This window comes from Dryobates pubescens, chromosome 16, assembly GCF_014839835.1.
Source record: "Dryobates pubescens isolate bDryPub1 chromosome 16, bDryPub1.pri, whole genome shotgun sequence".
NCBI lineage: Eukaryota > Metazoa > Chordata > Aves > Piciformes > Picidae > Dryobates > Dryobates pubescens.
In genome coordinates this window covers 13,414,069-13,434,922 of record NC_071627.1, presented here as the reverse complement: position 1 = coordinate 13,434,922, position 20,854 = coordinate 13,414,069, and the positions used below count along the sequence as shown (strand labels likewise).

The window sequence follows — 20,854 nt, the reverse complement described above, 5'->3', positions numbered from 1 at the left end:
TAAATTCCGGAGGCAGAGGGAGATCCTTTCCCATCCCAGAGCAGAGGACTTGAGGTTTGGAAGACAAAGCTTCAAACAAGCAAAAAGTGGAAGAGGTTAACATTTCAGAGCTCTTTAACCCCCTCATTCAGAAGCTGCCAGACAAAGGGGAAGGGGCAGGTGGCAGCTCAGGTCAGTGCTTGGTGCCTTTCTGCTGTCACCACCTCACTTCCCACCAGGCAACCAGGGACAGAAACCAGCTTGGCTAAGGCAAAGAGGCAGCTGCCAGGGTGTGATGGAGTCAGCTGCTCTCCTGCCCAGTGCTGTCGTTTCTTCCCACCAAATCTGCCCTCCTCACCCCCACTCACCCTGTCCTCACCAGCAGCTGCCACGGCTGTGCAGCAGAGGAGAGGCCACCACCTGCTCCTCAATGCCATCATGGTGCCTGCTGCCCCCTCCCTGAGTGCTCCCAGGAAAACCAAACGAGCTGCAACTGCTCTGGCTGTGGCACAGCCTTCTCGGTCAATGTCATCTTCTCCAGGATAATTATGGAGAACCCTAATTATCAGAAAGAGGTGGGAGGGCACAAGTCACTGTGCTCCAGGGCATCCCAAAAGCCCTTCCTGCGTCAGTACAGCTGCCCCAGCAAGAGGGGACGTGCCAGACCTGCAGGGATGAGACATCTCACAGCCTTCAGAGACGTGCTCCAGCGGCATGCTGGTCCCCACAGGCCGTCCAAGCGTCCCTGTAGCCCCCAGCCAGCCCCCGCTGCACCCTCGAGCCCAGCCACCACCAAAACCCTTTGCATTCTCCACCAGTTTGCAAAGAAGCAGGAAAAAGAAAAAAAAAAAAAAAGAGCCTGTGGGGGACACTTGGGGTGCCTGGTTGCCAGATCTGTACTGCAGGAAGGAGCCTCCATCCCCTCAGAGCTGTGCTCCCAGCCCTGCTGGGCTGCGAGGATGTTCCCTTCGTGGGCTGCAGCGAGCAGCAGGGAGATTTGTACATTTGCATGCGAGAGGGATGAGTAATGGCAGCAGGCACGAGGGAGGAATAAATGAACCTGATTACACCTCCACCTGCAACTGGTGTCCTTGCCCTCATGCCATATGTTTACATCATTTCTCATGGACACCTTCCCTGCAGCTGACATTGCCAGGATGGACATGTGGAAGGATCAAGGACAGGTTGCAGACTAGGATTTATTTTTGCTGGTCGGGTCAGACCTCAGAAATATGTTCCCTTGTCAGGAGTGAGCTGGGTAGACACTGACTCAATGATTTAACACTTGAGAAATGTTGTTTTTCCCAGTCTAGAGATCTCGAGCACCTACAGCTTGATTCAGATACAGGAGGCACCAGGTTTCTTCTGCTTTCTGGAATGGGCTCTAAATGAAACACCAACACCATGGATAGCAAGCACAAGCTTCCCTGTGCACACAGAAGCCTCGAGAGGGAACATCAAAGAGCCATGTCAAACCTCAGCCCTCTGAGAAGGAAGAGGAAGGATCCATGCTAAGCCTCACCACTCCAAGAAGGAAGATGGAGGAGCCACATCAAACCTCACCACTCCAAGAAGGAAGGTGGAGGAGCCACATCAAACCTCACCACTCCAAGAAGGAAGATGGAGGAGCCACATCAAACCTCACCACTCCAAGAAGGAAGGTGGAGGAGCCACATCAAACCTCACCACTCCAAGAAGGAAGATGGAGGAGCCACATCAAACCTCACCACTCCAAGAAGGAAGGTGGAGGAGCCACATCAAACCTCACCACTCCAAGAAGGAAGATGGAGGAGCCACATTAAACCTCACCACTCCAAGAAGGAAGGTGGAGGAGCCACATCAAACCTCACCACTCCAAGAAGGAAGATGGAGGAGCCACATTAAACCTCACCACTCCAAGAAGGAAGGTGGAGGAGCCACATCAAACCTCACCACTCCAAGAAGGAAGATGGAGGAGCCACATCAAACCTCACTTCTCCAAGAAGGAAGATGGAGGAGCCACATCAAACCTCACCACTCCAAGAAGGAAGGTGGAGGAGCCACATCAAACCTCACCACTCCAAGAAGGAAGATGGAGGAGCCACATCAAACCTCACCACTCCAAGAAGGAAGATGGAGGAGCCACATCAAACCTCACCACTCCAAGAAGATGCTACCCACTGCAGCCCCCAGCAGACAGAAGCCAAAGCAGAACCAAGGCTGGCACACAAAAGACTTGCCTGAAACACCTAGTCCTGAGTCCTTCCCCTGAGTATGTGACCTGGGGCAGGAGAACACTGTGAAGGAAAGTGGTGTCTTGGCATGCTGATCACCCCTGTGTAGTAAGTGTAAAATATTCAGGTGGCCATGAATAATTTGTAGCAGTAGATTATAATTCTTGTCTATAAAAGATTAAATAAGCTCATAAATGGTGATGGAAACAGAGCCCTGTGCTTCACAGGAGGGTTAGAGAAGAATGATCAGATTCTCACTGGTGTAAAGCTGGGGTCACTCTGGGTTTAGTCCAGTTCAACAAGACCAGAAACTTGCTCTCACATCATCATTCACACCAGGTGTAGGTAGCCCATCAGCCCTTCCCACCTGCACCAGCCCTGCCCTGGCATCCAGAGCCATGGGAGGTTCTGGAGGACTGCACCCCCAGAAGCGCCACACAGGACCTGCTCACCCTGGGGCTGGATTGGGCTGAGCACCCAACACTAGCATCCAGCACTGCTGAGCACACAACAGCAGCAGCTGGCACTGGTGAAGCCATACCTTGAATACTGGGTTCAGTTTTGGGCCCCACACTCCAAGAAGGACATTGAGTGGCTGGAGCAGGTCCAGAGAAGGGCAAGGAAGCTGCTGAAGGGTTTGGAGAACAGGGCTGGTGAGGAGCAGCTGAGGATCTGAGGGTTTTTTTGCCTGGAGAAGAGGAGGCTGAAGGGAGACCTCATTGCTTTCTACACCTCCCAGAAAGGAGGTCACAGTGAGGTAGGGGTTTGTCTCTTCTCCCTCCTATCAGGTGACAGAAGGAGAGGAAATGGCCTGAAATTGCACCAGGGGAGATTTAGGCTGGAGATTAGGAACAATCTGCAAGAGTGGTCAGGCACTGGAACAGGCTGCCCAGGGAGGTGGAGGAGTCACCATTCCTGGAGGTGGTCAGGAAATAGGTGGACATGGCACTCTGGGACATGGTTTAATGGCCATAGTGGTGGTAGGTTGATGTTTGGACTCAATGACCTTGGAGATCTTTTCCACCTGAAGCAATTGCACGATCTCTGCAGAGCTCTGGTCCATGGTCCTCCCAGGGAGAACCCCAACAAGTCTAAGGGGAAATACAAGGGCCACTGGGATCGAAATAGTGGCTATATGGAGGGGATTTAGGTAGAAATAGGGCTAGGGTTGATCTAGTTGCAAGGAAAAGAGCTGCTGAGAAGACTTGCACAAGCACACAGACACCCAGGGAAGGAGAAGATGACAAGTGGAGCACTAATGACAACAGCCCAAGAGTAATTTGTTCTTAACCTGTTCCAAATAAAAATAACTGGTGTACGAGTTCACTCCTTGGACCATCTGCAGCTCCTGAGCATAAGTTAAAATCCTGGCACCATCTGTTCAAGTGGAGCTTGAACACTGCACCAGGATGCCAAATCCCAACCACGCTCCAAGGACAGCAGCCCCCTCACTTCCCCAGCCACCCGCTGCCAGGTGTCAACCAGACAGGGACAAAAGGCAGCCAGCTTGCAGCAACGTGGATCTGGGAGCTTGCTGGCATCTGGGCTGGAGAAACATCAAAGGAGGCTGGGGTGAGACCAGTTAACATGGGCTATGACAAGAGGAGATGGCCTCAAGTTGCCTCAGGGAGGGTTTAGGTTGAACATCAGAAGAAAGCTCTTCACTGAAGGGGCTCCCAAAGACTGGAACAGGCTGCTCAGGGAGGTGGTTGAATCCCCACCCCTGGAGGGGTTTCAAAGAGGCAGAGCTGTGGTGCTGAGGGACAGAGCTTGGCAGAGTCAGAGAACGGTTGGACTGGATGGTCCAACCAAAACGATTCTATGATTCTGTGATTCCATGACACAGGCCCAGGCTTTGAGAGGCATGCCCTGAGACACCCTCACAGCTCTGACAAACAAGCAGCTGAGACAGGACACCTGGAGACTAAAAAATGAACAGAAAAACCCTCTGGGTTCTCATGGGATGTATTCTGGTGTCACCAGGAACACGCTTGCTGGCCTGCAGAGCTGGCAGCCCCAAGGAAGCCCTTCCACAAGGCAGATCCACCACTGCCATGGTGAGGTTCAAGTCCCTTGGCACTACCCCAGTGACCTTTGCAGGGCCACACTGATGGGCTGGCCTGTCTAGTCCTTCTACACCTCTGCCAGGCACCCATCACAATCACCTCCACAACTTCTGTTTCACTGTGATGGACCAAGGAGAAGGCACTGAGACCCCACCAGGACCCAGAGTGGTTGATTCTGTGGATCCAGGGACGAGTATGGACTCAATGCAAAGCACCTTGTGAAGTGTCTAAAACCCTACCTTGCTAAATTAGCCTCACAAGATTTATTCCACCTTGGAACTAATTATTAGTGGAGAGGCTGTAGAAAGCCTTCACGTATTTGTTATTGGTCCTAGTGGGGAAAAATCAATTTGAACATGGAAATTAATATAATATCTGCCCAGCCTTCTCCTGTGGGGTTTTTTTCTTAGCAATATTGTAGAGGTACAAACCATCCATCATGTCCTGTGCTCCTGAGGATCAATTCCTTCAAGAAAGAAAACCAGAAACATGTTCCCTTGCCACTGTGGGATATGAAGTGAGGGAAACTGGGGGGAGAGAGGGAAAGCAAAGCCCTGCCAAGCCAGTAAATCTTCCAGCCCTTCTTTCCTGATCAATGGAGCTACCTAGGCATGTTCCTAACACTTAATTAACTCCTGCTCCCCAAGAAAGCTCCATGCAATGCTGCCCTGCCATTATTTATTTACTCTGCCATCTAACTTCTGAGCCTTCATCTTAGCCTTCACAGAATCACAAAACCTTAGAATTGTTTGGTTGGAAAAACCCTTTTAAGATCATCAAGTCCAACCATCAACCCAACACCACCATGGCCACCAGACCATGTCCCCCACCGAGGGGCTGCAGTGGAGGAGCACTATGAGCCTGTGAGGAGGGACCTGGTCTCCCTCCAGCACTGAGGATGTCACCAAGTTGCAGAACTTCTTTCTGCAGACCAAACTTACACCAACTCTTCAATCCCTCTTCATTTGACTTCTGCCTTCACCTACAGGACTCTTAACAGCAGCAGCTTCTTCAATCAAATCTTCACTGGTGGAAGCATTTTTATCAGCATCCTGATTTAAATATTCTTTGTCTCCCTGAAGTGAGGCAGAGCAGCTCCCTCTCTGCTCTGACCTGAAGGAAGGGAATGAATTATTCCTCGTGTAATAGAAGTGCATTGACTTGAGAGAATGGAGGATTTGTTCTCCTGAATGCTCACAAATGAATGAAATCAAGGATCCCAGAAGCTGCTCTTCCCTCAGCCAGGAACACGTGCTTTGGCATCTTGATAACTGGGCTGCACATGGTTTGGCTTCATGACATCCAAGGGAATGAAAGAATTGAATCCTCCCCATCTGCTCAGCCCTGGTGAAGCCACAGTTACAGTACTGGGGCCAGTTCTGGGCTCCCCAGTTCAAAAGAGACAGGGAACTACTGGGGAGAGTCCAGTGGAGGTTATGAAGATGCTGAGGGGACCTGGAGCAGCTCTGTGAGGAGGAAAGGCTGAGAGCCCCTGGGGCTGTTGAGCCTGAACAAGAGCAGCCCCAGAAGGGATCTGATCAATGCTCAGCAAGAGCTAAAGGACCTGTGGAGGGCAAGAAGCTGGGGCCAGTCTCTTGTTAGTGATGCCCAGTGACAGGACAAGGGGCAACAGGCACAAATTAGAACCCAGGAGGTTCCACCTGACCAGGAGGAGAAACCTGTTTGGTGTGAGGGTGCTGGAGCCCTGGAGCAGGCTGCCCAGAGAGGCTGTGGAGTCTCCTTCTCTGGAGACATCCCAATGCCCCCTTTCCATTGTGATGTTGGGCAAGCTGCTATTTGTACACCTGCTTTTGAGGGGGGTTGGACTGGATGATCTCCAGAGGTCCCTTCCAACCTCCACCATGCTGGGATTTGGTGTAAGTCAGCCATGGGTACAAAACTCCTTTAAGGCACAAGTCTGGTGAGTTAAGATGTGGTGGCAGAGTTGAGAGACTGTTCCTCAGGCCCATGCTGGCAGAAGTGATGGAAAGAAGATCCAGCCAGAGAAAGGTCATCAGGTGATACCATGGCACAAGCAAACTAATGAGGCAAATGGAACTGAGCTTCCAAGAACTTGTCAGCAACATGTTGCCACAGTGACCTCTCAAGAAAGCTCATCTGTGCTTAAACAAAGCACCTTAAATACATTTGCTGTGTCACACCATGAGGTTCCTTCCAGAATAAACTGCTCTAATTAGCCAGACCTCGTGGGAGTGCACGCTGCTGTCAGGGCAAGGAGCAGCACAGGGGTGAGGTGCAGCAGAAATGCCTGGCCAGACCTCAGCTCTGGGCTCAGCAGAGCTTTTGTCATGATAGACATGACATGTTTACTCTCCTGCCCATAAAGAGAAGATTAACAATAAATACTAACAATAAAAGTCACATCTAATACAAGAAACGTCACAGAAGCGTAAAATCATGGAAGGCTTTGGGGTAGAAGGGACCTTAAAGATCATCCAGTTCCATTCCTCCTGCCATGGGCAAGGACACCTCCTGCTTGACCAGGTTGCTCAAGGTCCTATCCAGCCCAGTATTTGAGCTGTGGCCTCACCAGTGCCCAGTACAGGGGGACAATCACTTCTCTACTCCTGCTGTTCCAGGCCAGGATGCTGGTGGCCGCCTTGGCACACTGCTGGCTCATCTTCAGCTGGCTGTCAACCAGAACCCCCAGGTCTTTTTCTGCCTTGGTAATTGTCCCAAATGACCTTGGTAATTAACTTTTTCAGTGTTGTCTGAAGGAAAGTGAGGATCTGGAACTGGGAGATTCCTCTTTAGTTTTCAATAGCTGGGCACAAGCTTTGTTGAGACACCCATAAAGACAAACTGATCAATCACAGGGGTGATCCTGCTGACCCCTTTCAGTTGACCATCAGTCAGAGAAAATGCACTTCTCTCCATAAGCCCAGCACTGGTGTGAGCACTCTGCAGCTGAAGTAACCATTTGGACTTGGGCAGCTGATTCATCAATCACCAGCCTTAAAACCGTTGCAGTGCTGAATCTCCTCACCAAGTGATCAGTGATTTATAGGGGCTCATTGATTAGCTGCTAAGGCAGCTAAAAAAAAATGCCTCCAGCAAAAATGAAGTGAAGAGAGAACCCTGGCCATCCTGCTTTGCAGCTCCAAAATCTGGAAACCAAACTTGCAGTCCACGTGTGGCAGCCTCTGTGGTGGTGATGTGGAGTTTGGTGGAAGAAGACAACGACATGGCCAGAGCTGGGATTTCTGACAGGAAAACGAGGCTGAGTTTTGGGAGGTACCACTAGAAGAACAGAATTACCTTGGAGCAGCCTGAGGGACGTTCTCATCCTTGCTCTGAGCCCAGGCTGAAGGGCCATTAGGCTTTGGACAAGGCCTGAAAGCCCAAATTCAAGAGCAAGTTTGATCTGTGCCTTTTTTGGAGGAGACTCACTCAAGAGACTTCAGGTTGAATTACCATCAGCCAGGATCAGAGGGTATTTTTACAGTAGAATTCAATCAGGCTGAAATAGAACCCAGTGGAACGTGCTGATTTTGACTGAATTTTGCACTTCAAATATTCTCAAAGCCAACAACTCAGAGCAAAGCTTGAGTGAGCAAAAAGCCAGCACAGAACTGAGAAAAACAGAGTTCATTTGGGCTCCCACAAAGGGAATTTTACTGACTTTTTCCCAGCTGAGAGTTTTCACTGGTGGGCAAGTCCCCCATTTTGTTCCATATAGGCCCAGGATTGCAGAGGCTCATCCTGAAACTGGCAAATGAAGACAGCTCCTATGACCACAGATCATCAGATCAGCTGAAATAACCCTTGGATTGATAGTGGAGGCTTCCAACCAGTTACAGTAGGGAAGTGATCATGCCCCTGGACTAGGCACTGGTGAGGCCACATTTCAAATCCTGGCTTCAGTTTTGGGCTCCTGTCTCCATGAAGGACATTGAGGGGCTGGAGCAGGTCCAGAGAAGGGCAACAAAGCTGATGAAGGGTCTGGAGAACAGGGCTGGTGAGGAGCAGCTGAGAGAATTGGGGATTTTTAGCCTGGAGTAGAGGAGGCTGAGAGGAGACCTCACTGATCCCTACAACTCCCTGAAAGGAGGTTGCAGTGAGGTGGGGGTTGGTCTCCTCTCCCTAGTATCAGGTGATTGAAGGAGAGGAAATGGCCTGAAATTGTGCCAGGGGAGGTTTAGGCTGGACATGAGGAACAATTTTTGTGCTGCAAGAGTCAGGCATTGGATCAGGCTGCCCAGGGAGGTGGTGGAGTCACCATCCCTGGAGGTGTTCAAGAAACCTGTGGCCATGACACTTGGGAACATGGTATAACAGCCATAATGGTGTGGGTCGATGGTTGGGCTTGATAACCTTAGAAGCCTTTTCCAAGCAAAACAGTTCCATGATTCTATGAAAATGACATGATCCCTTCCATCACCAGATGTGGAGTTCAAGCCCCACTCTTTCTTAAGTACTTGGGTCAAACTAGAAAGGCAAAATAATGGCTTCAAACTTTGCTTGCATTCCAGGATGAACTTGAGCATGTCTTCTGAAGGCAGCCAGGGGAATCACTCAAGCAGGATCCTTTGGACTGGCCATCCATCATCCCATCTTGGTGACAAGGGAAGCCATTCTGCCACATCTAACTCATTTCAGGCTATTTTCATCCTTCACTAAAATCAGGGGTTTGAGCACTGGAAGCCTTGCCATAGGAGAGGAGTCTGAGAGAACAGGATTTGTTCAGCCCTGAGAAGAGAAGGCTCAGGGAGACCTTACTACCATGGAGCAGTACATCAAGGGTGGCTACCAGGAGGATGGAGCCTCCCTTTTTGCAGAGTCATCTTTGGAATCAGCACTGGTTAGGCCACACCTTGAGTCCTGTGTCCATTTCTGGGCCCCTCAATTTAGGAAAGATGTTGACTTGCTGGAAGGTGCCCAGAGAAGGGCAACAAAGCTGGGGAGGGGTTTGGAACACAGCCCTGTGAGGAGAGGCTGAGGGAGCTGGGGTTGCTTAGCCTGGAGAGGAGGAGACTCAGAGACCTTATTGCTGTCTACAACTACCTGAAGGGAGGTTGTAGACAGGTGGAGGTTGGTCTCTTCTCCCAGGCAACCAGAACAAGAGGACACAGTCAGAAGCTGCACCAGGGGAGGTTTAGGCTGGATATTAGCAAGAAGTTCTTCACAGAAAGAGTAATTGGCCATTGGAATGGGCTGCCTAGGGAGGTGGTAGAATCACCATCACTGGAGGTGTTTAGGAAGAGACTGGATGGGGTGCTTGTTGCCATGGTTTACTTGATTAGGTGGTGTTGGGTGATAGGTTGGACTTGATGAGCTCGAAGGTCTTTTCCAACCTGGTTAATTCTATTCTATTCTATGCTATGCTATGCTATGCTATGCTATGCTATGCTATGCTACTCTATTCTATCTCCCAAGGGAAGTGGTTGAGTCCCCCACATTGGACAGCTTTAAGGCTCAGCTCATCTCAACTGTCCTGTTCCCTAGAAAGGCTGGACCAGACGATCCTTGGGGTCCCTTCCAACCTGGCATTCTGTGACTCTGAAATCCCCTAACAGATCACTCTGGCTCTTTGTAAAGATGTGGTTTAGATTTTTGCTTCTCAGCTCCACATTTCTGTGTGTTAGCCTTGAACTTGAGAAGCCAAAAAAAAAAAAAACAAGAAAGAGAAAAAAGAAGCTGAGAAATGTTGTGGTTACAAATTTAAACAAATTCAGGATGCCTGGAAAGAGAAAAAAAAAAAACACACCCCACCACCCCAACAACCTGCTGCAAGGAAGTGTTTGTCTGTGGGTACAATATGTTGCTGCTATTCCTTGAATGGCAAATATCCGTGTTGTGTTTTCTTGTTTACACTCCTTTGCTCCTTCAGATTTTGTTTGCACCACAACCACATTCCAGCACATTTTAGAAGGGCCAGACCCCAGCAGGCTGAGTAAGGCTGGTGGGAGCCACCCTGCACTGCTCCAGGGGGAGCAGCCCAGGGATTCACAGATTCACAGATTGCATCAGACTGGAAGGGAGCCTCAAAGCTCGTCTTGTCCAACCCCCCTGCGAGCAGCAGGGACACCTCCAACTAGAGCAGGCTGCCCAGGGCCACAGCAAGTCTCACCTTGAATGTCTTCAGGGATGGGGCCTCAACCACATTCCTGGGCAACCTGTTCCAGTGTCTCACCACTCTCATTGTGAAGAACTTGCTCCTCATGCCCAACTTAAATCCACCCTGCTCCAGTTTGAAACCATTGCCCCTCCTCCCATCATCAGAGGCCCTTCTAAACAGTCCCTACCCAGCCTTCCTGGAGGTGCCCTTCAGATACAGAAATGTAGCACTAAGATCTAAGCCTTCTCTTCTCCTTGCTGAACAGCCCCAACTCTCCCAGCCTGTCCCCATAGCAGAGGTGCTCCAGCCCTCTGATCATCTTCGTGGCTCCTCTGTACCCACTCCAGCAGGTCCACATCCTTCTTGTATTTGGGGTCCCATAGCTGTACACAGCACTGCAGGTGAGGTCTCACCAGAGCAGAGCAGAGGGGCAGAATCAGCTCTCTCCATCTCTTTGCCATGCTGCTTTTGATGCAGCCCAGGCTGCCATTGGCCTTCTGGGCTGCAGGTGCCCATTGCTGGCCCGCAGGTGCCCATTGCTGGCCCATGTCCAGCTTCTCATCCACTAGCACCCCCACGTCCTTTTCTGCAGGGCTGCTCTCAATCTCATCATCCTCCAGCCTGGACTGATACCCAGGATTGCCCCAGCCTACGTGCAGGATCTTGTACTTTGCCTTTTCTGAACCTCATGAGGCTCTCCACAGCCCACTTCTCCAGCCTGCCCAGCTCTCTCTGGGTGGCATCCCTTCCTTTGGTCTTATCAACTGCACCACTCAGCTTGGGCCACTGCCACTCATAATTCTGCATCCCAGGGCAGCATCCTGGCATTCCCTGTTTCCACACCTCCCCAGAAATCTCTCCCTGGCACAGAGATGCTGTTTTCACAGCAAAGCCCTCCTCTGATCAGCACTGCTGTGGGACCTCATGCACACTGCTGCTGGAAAACCTCCAACTCCAGGCTGCAGTTTAAAACACATTGATTTTTATTTTTTCCCCCTAAATGCCAGCCTTCCTTGGTTAATCCTTTAGTCATTACAAGTCTCTTTCTGGATCACAGAGTAGTAGCAGCAATAGAAGATTCACAGGGGAGCTGCTGCCTCCAGCCCCTACCTTGTGAAAAGAAGGCTTAGGGGACACCTTACTACCACAGACCAGTACATAAAGGGTGGCTACCAGGAGGATGGAGACTCCCTTTTTGCAAGGAGTCCCATGGAAAAGACAAGAGGTGATGGGGACAAGTTACTGCTGGGGAGATTCCCATTGGACTCCAGGACAAGATGTCTCCCCATGAGAGCAGCTGGACCTTGAAATCATCTGCCAGGGGAAGTGGTGGAGTCCCCTACACTGAACAGTTTTAAGGCCCAGCTTGACAGGGTGCTGGGACAGCTCATCTCAACTCTCCTATTAGCTAGAAAGGCTGGACCAGATTACCCTTGGGGTCCCTTCCAACCTGGCATTCTGGAATTCTGTTGGTCCTGCAGTAGCAGAGGCAGTGGCAAGAAGACTATTGAATATCATCTGTGGATTAAGACCTCTGCAGCATTTTCAGTCTGCACACACTGGAACCCAAGAGGTTCCACCTGAACAGGAAGGAGGCTGCCCAGAGAGGTTGTGGAGTCTCCTTCTCTGGAGAGATTCCAAACCCAGCTGGCCACTGTGATGCTGGGCAAGCTGCTGTGCATTCCCCTGCCTCCTTCCAACCCTCACCATGCTGGGATGCTGGGATTCTGGAACCGTCACTGATTTAAAACCAGACAGAACCAACTCTGAGCACATGTCAGCACCCGTTTAAAGTGAAGCAGCTGATGTTGCTCTTCCAGATCTGCCCGTCTGCCAGCACACTGTGGGTGTCACTGCACAGGAGCACTCAGGTTTGTCACTCAGATTCCAGGACTCTTTATGAGTTAATGGCATCAGGATGGGATCTCTTGGCTCTGCTTCCACACCCAAGGTGAGGGGCTGCAGCTGGCTGCATTAATCCTACTGAATCATCTTGTATAAAGGACACCAGGATAATCCCAGAAGACACAGAGAGCATCTGCAGAGGGTAGCACTTGGCATTTCTCCTCCCTCCTGCCCAGCCCCACCCCAGAGGGCTCATCTATTTATCCCAGGATAATCCAAAACTAGCTTCCCAAACATCTCTGTCCATCAGCCTCCAACCAGCAAGTGAAGAGCACATCCAGGCAGCCTCTCCTTGAAAGAGAAAGGTGAGGATGCCAGAATGTGCAGCTGTCCCTGGAGAGAGCAGAACCAGCACACATCCTTCAGGAGCAAGAGCCTTGTCAATTAATTTTTGGCTTTCAAAGCTACCCAGGAACATCTCTCAGTCTCATTTGAACATCTGCAGTTGAGTTGTTCCAGATGTGAAGTGGCTGGCACAAGGCAAGGCTTAAGCAAATCAAATCATTGTCCTGATTTTCTCCTGCTTGATCAGACTGAAGCATAGCTTTAGGAAGGGGAGGGGCAGTCTGCCTCCAGCCCTGACAGTGAACTTCAAGGAGCACCCATCAGCCCCTCTCCACCTCCTTGCTGCAAGAAAACATTTGGGTTGAACTCAAGGCTTGACCTATCTCACAAACTCTCCCCCCCCACCTCTCGGTGTAGCTGTCAGTACCCCAAGGTTCTCCCCCGTTCCTTCTCTCCAGATTGTGTGTGAATTCTCACTCCTTTTCCTCCATCTGTATCTCCATGTTTGATCCTTTTTGCCTTATACCTCGCCTTCCCCCTTCCTTTATTGCTCCAGCTAAACAGAGTTGCCAACCCTGCTCCTTGTTGGTGTCACCCAGAGCTGTGCAGAGCCAGGAGAGTGTGACATGAAACACTAGAGCCGGCACCTCTCCTCCCTGCTGTCAGCTGCTCTGAGAGCACATTGCAGCCTCAGCCTCTGACCAGCAGAGAAAAGGGACGTGGCATCAGGGTTCAGGAAGCAACAGCAATACACAGACAGGGGTTACCATGCAGTTTCTTCCCATCCCATCTCATCCTATCCCCCCTCACCTCATCCCATCCCACAGACATGTCCCTCAGTCCCTTGCTGCCCATCAGACTAGCTCACAATCTGCCATATCACAGATCTGCTGTCTGAAGCCAAAGCTTTCCAACCTGTTCCTTTGCTGTCCTGGCAATCAGAAGGTCCCCATGTCACCCACAGTCATGGCAATGCTGCAATAGTGGAGCCAGGCAGGAAGGGCTGGTTTGGAGGTGATGGGAGGTGGTGATAAAGAGCCCTGCTGCTGCTGCCAAGTCAGGACCGGGGCCAGGCTGCAGCAGGCTGAGCCAGCCCATGTACTTCAACACCTCCCACCCCCACCACAGCATCTACCAGATGTTCAAGTGCACATTTTTGATTCATCCCATCCTGAAGGTTGAAAACATTTTAAAATGAAGATCCAAGCAGAGACTATCACCCTCTTCAAAAATGGGAGTGTTTGGAGATGTGGTTTTGCTTCCAGATCGTCAAAACAACAGGAGGTGGAGGAGGAACCACGAAATGGCTCAAGTCAGAGATCCACCCATAGCCAGTACAACACTGGAGTAAATGCCTTTGATGCAAAAGAAACTGGAGGGAAAGAAATAGCATGAGCAGAGCCTCACCTCCTGCCCTCAGCTCACGCTCCAGCTGTGAGCAGAAGCCTTCTCACCAGGCAGCAGCTGCCTTTCAAAAAACTGCCCATTGTGGCCCACTCCCTTGCAGCACTCCAGGCTTGGGGCAAGGTGGCTGGAAAGAAGAGTCAGTGTGTGCCCAGATGACCAAGAAGGCAAACAGCATCCTGGCCACAATCAGCAATAGTGTGGCCAGCAGGACCAGGACAGAGATTGTCCCCCTGTAGTCAGCATTGGTGAAGCCACACCTTGAATGTTGGGTTTGGTTTGGGGGCCCTCACTGCAAGAAGGACTTTGAGGGGCTGGAGCAGGTCCAAAGAAGGGCAAGGAAGCTGGTGAGAGGTATGGAGAACAGGGCTGGTGAGGAGCAGCTGAGTGAGCTGGGGTTGTTGAGCCTGAAGAGGAGGCTGAGGGGAGACCTCATTGCTCTCTACAGCTACCTGAAAGGAGGCTGCAGTGAGGTTGGGTTGGTTTCTTCTCCCTAGTGTCAGGTGATAGGAGGAGAGGAAGTGGCCTCAAATTGCACCAGGGGAGGTTTAGGTTGTACATTAAAGAAACCTCCTCACTGAAAGGGTTCTCAGAGCTGCCCAGGGAGGTGGTTGAATTCCCATCCCTAGAGGTGTTGCAAAGAGGGAGAGATGTCCTGCTGAGGAACATGGTTTAGCATCAGCCTTGGTAGAGTTAGAGAGTGGTTGGACTTGATGGTCTTAAAGGTCTTTTCCAACCAAAACATTTCTCTGATTCTAATGTGTCAGCACAGCCTGTCCCCAAGCCCTCCAGTGCAGCCTCCTGTTTGAAGCTGGAGAAGATCCCAGGTGCACTGCCAGGACAGCTCTGTCACCCCGAGGACCAAATTTGCAGTCCATCTTGCCACCCACCCAGCAAGGCAGCTGCAGGTTTGCTGCACTGAGAGCTGCTTGTATGCCCTGCATTTTGGGAACATCTCCTCCACAGAGGAAATGACTCTTCCATTAGCCTTAATAGCACCTACATTTGAAGGGGGGGAGCAAATGTCACCCGGTGTTAGTCGTGCAGCACAGGCTGTACCCATGTGAGGAGCTGCATGGTTACACCCCCCCAGGTCCATCTGATCCACTCTCAGAAGGATTTGCACACGAGGAATGCTCTTTATTTCCCTGCCAATAACAGACATTCACCTTCTGAGTAGTATTTGGAGCATAAAATGTGTCAAAAAAATATCACTGAATCCCAGCATGCTTGGGGTTGGAAGGGACCACTAGGGTCCTCCTAAAAGGAGGTTGCAGTGAGGTGGGGGTTGGTCTCTTCTCCCTAGTATCAGGTGATAGAAGGAGAAGTGACCTGAAATTGTGCCAGGGGAGATTTAGGCTGGAGATTAGGAACAATTTCTTTGCTGCCATAGTGGCCAGGCATTGGAACAGGCTGCCCAGGGAGGTGGTGGAGTCAGCATCCCTGGAGGTGCTGAGGAAATGTGTGGACATGGAACCTGGGGACATGGTTTAGTGGCCATAGTGATGGTGGGTTGAAGGTTGGACTCAATGATCTTGGAGGTCTTTTTCAACCCAAACAATTCTGATTCTATGATCATCTAGTCCAACCCTCCTTCTAAAGCAGGGTCACCTAAATCAGAAATTGCTCCTTCTACTCTTCCTCCCCTGGAAATAATCAGCTCTGAGAAGTCCCTCCAACTGGGCAATGTCACAGGAGCTACCAAGCAAAGACCACTCCACTCTGCCCAACTGGTTATACAGGACACCTCCCATGTTTAGGCCCATTAACCTGCACACAACAGCTTGATGAATTAATGCTTATATAAAAACAGTTGACAGCTTCTAATTAAATAATTATGGCCAAGCAGCTGCAGAGAAGTTGTGATGTTCCACTAGAGAGCAGATGTCAATTTTATTGGTGCTCCAAGCTTCAAATGGAATGATTTGGGGAAGTTTGCCACAAGGGCTCTTTGGCTCCAGCCGGATTTGGTGGGGATCGTGGCTGCTCTCAGGTTGGGTGGCTGTAGACAGACCATGCACATGGGGCTGGACAAGCTGAAAGCCCACCAGCAACAATATCACAGCAAGCAGAGAGGAACAGAATGATTCAGGTTGAGATAAAAGAGAGATTGGACAAGAATGTCATTGCTGTAGTTTCTACCTCAGGAAGGACCCCCTGAAACATCCACCTCTGGAACTGCATCGGCGTCCAAACCCCACCAAACCGATAGGAGACAAATGCAAAGCTTCTTGAGCTGCAAAAGAGCCTTTCCAGGAACTTTAATTGGATTGAGCTTTCCCTGCACTGCTGAGAGAAGCTTTTGTGATGCCTGCCACAGGCTTTCACCTTCCCAAATTCCTAAGGTACCTCCTGGCACCTGACCTGTTGTGGTGATGTGGAAGCAATGAGCAAACATTGAAGGGAAAAACTGGAGGAATATAAAGCTCAGGAGTCCACAATTCATGTAAAACCTGTGTTCATCCTCCCTTCAACGAGGAAACCATTGTTCCTATAAGGAACTTAGAATGTGCTCTGAGCTTAAATCCAAATGCAAACACCATTTATTCCTTCAGTTACATGAATTCTCCTCCTGTAACTTGTACCAAGCACTCATCTCAACCAGAAGAAGGCTAATAATAGAAACCATCCATCCCTGTAGGAATATAAGCAGATCCATGACCTTAGAACGATTTTGCTAGAGAAATCCAGCTAGGAAACTAATTTTAAGTAAATCTATGCACGTCAAAAACACAGATGGCTTTTGAGGGTGCTAACTTAAGCACCATTACATAAGCAGATTAGGGCTGCCTGTTGAGCCCAGACACGGGAGTAGATGAATCCAGTGTTACACACCAAGTACTCACTTCCTGATACATCTCCTACCTAAAACTTTTGCCAGCTCTCTAGGCTGCTCTCCATAGGCACCACACTTCCCACAGTCTAGCATTTGCCCTCTCCAAACCCTGCTGCCCAAAGCAGCAGCTGGCCAAAGCCCACTTCCACCAATGGGCTGGGGAAACATCCCATCCCACACCCTCTCCGCATGAAAGTGGAACAAAAAACAGCCTCCTGAGCCTCTCAATTATCTCAACCCAGCAGCTGTGATAAGATTTTCTAGTACAGAATGAGAGGATCCAAATCACCCCAGTGTTACTATCAGTGATGGTGCCTCTACCTGAATTTCAGCTGGAAAGTTAATGACCCTGCCCCAGCCATCGGTGAAATCACCCCAGCGGTGTGTGATCCGAGGTGGCTGTGCTAAGCAGGGCAGATGCTCCTCATCAGGAGGAGACTTTGTTTTCCACGAGCATGTTGCATAACAAGGCACAGCCACTTGCCTCTCCCCACCCCGAGCCCTTGTTTTGGAGAACATCAGCTGTTGAGAAGGCCCCTGCTGAAAAGCAGCCGGGGGGACAGGATTTTGTTTTCCCTGTAAGTGTGTCAGGTCTGTTAACAGATGGCTTGGCTGCCTCTGCTCGACTACCATCAAGCAGCTATTACCTTTGTAAATGGAATCCCATTTGAAGATTGTCTGTAATGAAATCCGTGGTGCGTCTGCAAGGCTCTGATCGCATCCCGCACGCAGCGGGGCAGGGTGGAAGGCAGGCAGATGGCTGATGCAGGCAGCCTCCAGGCACAGGGACGGGGGCTTTTGGCAGTCTGTGCTGCCACCTAGCCAGGACCATGCCATCGGCTTCAGCCTTGCTCTGCATTTTGAAGCCTTCAGCTGAAGCGTAACCCCCCCTCCAGACCTACATAAAGCCTTAGGCACAAGGACATTTGCTCTCTGGGCTTTGAGAATCGGTCGCTGCCACACAGACACCCACCCACATGCCCCCGCCTCGGCCTCAGAAGCTGGACTTACGGTAGAAGACATATTCGGTGTAGCTGGACCAGACCTTGTCATCGGTGTACTGGTTGACAAAGGAAGCTGTCACCGAGGAGTTACAGGCCACCATGTGGAATCCACACTCAGACAACATGTCAAAAGCCCTCTCCAGGTGCTTGAACTTGAGATAAAACCTGGAGGTGTACCTCTCTGGAGCCCTGTCAGGATCTCTGCTTTCATTCAAACTTTCTCCAAAGACCTCTTTGACCAGAGCAATCCTTCCACAAACCAAAATCCTTGGGACCCTCCTGAATTTGGCATCTGCTTGGCTCTCCCGGCCAATAGTGCACGACCCCCGATAGCCGATGGTAATGAATCCCCACTTGCGATCAGGCGGTAAGAGTGCTGAGGGTGGGCAGATTCTGGTGTCACTGCCCTGGGAGACCTCTTCATAGTCACTGTGGCAATAATCATCTGGGCTTTGCTTGTTGTCGTCAGGAGTCAGAAGCTTGACCAAGTCCGGGAGCTGGAAGTACTCAGCCTCCCTCTTGAGCCTCCCCTTCTCTGGGAAGTGGTCAGGCAGAACCACTTGCTTGTCCCTGAGATAGTCCAGAATATAGCGGAAGAGGAAACCATCTCTGTCGATGAAAAATCTTCCCTTGGAGTCCTTGGCCAGATCGTTGGCTGTGTCTCTCTTTGGGGTGAACATTTTCCAGAGCAGGGAGTGAGGGGTGCCAACCAAGGTGGAGTGGCGGGTGAAGTAGACCTGGCCACCCACGTTTAGCTCCACTACCTCTGGGAAGGAGTGGAGCCCAGTCCCCTGCTCCCGAGCAGGAAGGTAAGTCCTGCAGTTGCCACTCAGAGCCATTGTACTTTAAAGAAGGAAGCAGCAGCAGGAAGCGGCAGGACTATCAATCACATCCAAGTGCAGAATAAGGCTTCCAACATTAAGACAAATGGAGGGAAAGGAGAAGTGAGAAAAGAGAAAAATGGCCAAAAGGTTTATTTAACCCAAATCTGAATTGTCCATGAGTGACAGTGTGGCAGAAGTGTGGCTTATTCCCTATGCCATGGAGGCTGGAGAGATTCTCTTCATGAAATGCAATCACAGCGTTGGATCTTCCCACAAAGCCATCCAAATCAAGGTCAAGCCAAGCCTGTGGTCATTCACAGGTCTGTCAAAAAGGAAGAGAAAGCAAGACACAAATTAGTCTGTGAAGCACCACAGGAGCTGCAGCAGAGAGAAGCAGAGCAGTTTGGAAAGCCACAGCAGTTTGGAAAGCCAGGCTGCATCTGCTGCTAAATGGGTCTGGTTCTGAGCAAGTTCTGTGCTCCTTTCTCACAACTACTTAGCGATGGAAGGACTACAAACGACTCCTTTGCTTCAAACAAAACACACATTTCATCTTTAGAGACACATCTGATTGAGACACGCAGGTGAGGGAACAGGAACAGCGAGGCTTACCTTGGTCAGCAGGAACGCAAAGCTCTGGCAAAGGAAAGCAAAACCCCCCGGCACTCAGAACACAACACACAGGCACACAGGCCAGGCAGCAACAAATCCCATCCCAGCAAGGGACGGCGAAGGCAAGAAAAGTGCTCTCAGCGACATCCGTGGAGATCTCAAGAGTTAAACTGAGTCACAGGAAACTTAACCGTGGCAGGTGACGAGAGAAACCAACACACAGAGCACGATGCGGGAAGGGAGGGAAAAAACCCCTGCAGCAGCCCCCCGCCCCGTTGTGCTCAGTGTGAGCGGGGCAGGGGAGCCCTTTCGGCTGCCTCAGATGACTTGCAGAAAGCCCGCAGCCCTGCGCTAAGGGCTGCCGGGCGCCGGCAGCCCCCGCGGCGGCAGCCTCCCGGACAGCGCGGCCGGCTGCACAGCCATGTCCGCGCTGGGGCTGCTCCGCTCCGCCCCGCTGGGCCGGGCCGGGCCGGGCCGCGGGGCCGCTCCCGCAACGCGCTGCGCGGCTCTGCTCCGTTCTGCTCAACGGCAGGGGCACGGGAGCGCGGAGCGCGGGACCGATTGCATCATCTTAAAGGAGGCGGCTTGGGATGGGCAGCCGGGACCAGCACCGGGACCGGCACCGGGCACCACGTCAGAACCGCGGACAGAGCCAGTACCGGGGACAGCTTCAGAACCGCGGACAGCGCCAGCGCCGGGACCGCGCCGGGGCCGCTGCAGTTGCTGGAGCCGCTGCCGGTGCCAGTCCCGGGGATCCGGGAGGCTCTGCAAGCCCTCTCCGCTGGAGTTCGGGGGAAGTTCCTCCCCGCTCCGTTGCTCTCCGTCCCCTTTCCAGCCGGCAGCTCCGTTCCCCGGCCCGCCCGCAGCCGAAACGTGCCTTTCCCGGCGCCGCGCAGTGGTTTCAGCCGGAGAAAGAGGCGGGCAGGAGCGCCCGGTGGGTGGGGGCTACCGGAACGCACCCCCTTGGCTTTCGGGCGGGTCCGTGGTTTGGTCCCGCCACGGGTACTCGTCATCTCCCCGGAAAGGGCGGGAGGCAGCGGACAGGGGCGCAGACGGGGGGATCTGGGACCCTGCGCGGGGCTCGGCGGGGCAGGAGCGGTCCCGCACCCACTTTAACCAGGTCTTTAACGGGTGGGGAGCGGCGGCCGCGGCTCCAAGCCCGCCCCGCGCTACCCGGCACCGCCACCTCGCGTCCGCTGCCGTGATCGTCCCGGCTGCTCTCACCGGGCCAAGCACTGCTGGAAAATGAGCTGAACGGCACCGGGGAAACGAGGATTTGCGGTGCAGCCTCCTGCCGCCGGCGGATGTGGGCCCCGGGGTGGAGGTAAACCAGAGACCCTCGGGGACGTTAAGCCACATGGTTAACTAAAAACATCCGTTGGAATCAAGGATGAAGCTGTTCCAACAGCTCCATGAGCTCATCACGCTCCCACACGCAACCTCACGGCATTCTGGGCAAACCCAGGTTCCTCAGGATGATCAAAGTGTGGTAAAGTAGAGCCTTGAACTCCAGAAATAGCTAAAACGTGGAGGGAAGTTTTCTGAATGAAACCTTTGTGTGAGGAAGGCACCATGCACAGAGAGCTGGTGCTGACAGCACTTCAGCTGTAGCTGTTTCAGCTGGATTCTTCTGAAAGCATGGCCAGC

At 51.7% G+C, this 20,854-nt stretch overlaps 1 protein-coding gene across 2 annotated transcripts in view; it reads right to left on the bottom strand.

The window, feature by feature from the left end:
• KCTD16 (potassium channel tetramerization domain containing 16) overlaps nucleotides 1-19,906 on the bottom strand; it is a 58,380-nt gene extending 38,474 nt beyond the window's left edge. The window contains exons 1-2 of one of the 2 annotated variants that reach the window (XM_054168347.1): nucleotides 19,867-19,906; nucleotides 17,779-18,917 (exon numbers count right to left, since the gene is read on the bottom strand). In XM_054168347.1, coding sequence (XP_054024322.1) covers nucleotides 17,779-18,610 — 832 coding nt within the window. In that variant the 5' untranslated portion in view covers nucleotides 18,611-18,917; nucleotides 19,867-19,906. Of the gene's footprint in view, nucleotides 1-17,778; nucleotides 18,918-19,207; nucleotides 19,627-19,866 lie in introns of those variants that run through there. The other variant, XM_054168346.1, reaches the window with a different exon arrangement.
• Nucleotides 19,907-20,854: the final 948 nt, after the last annotated feature.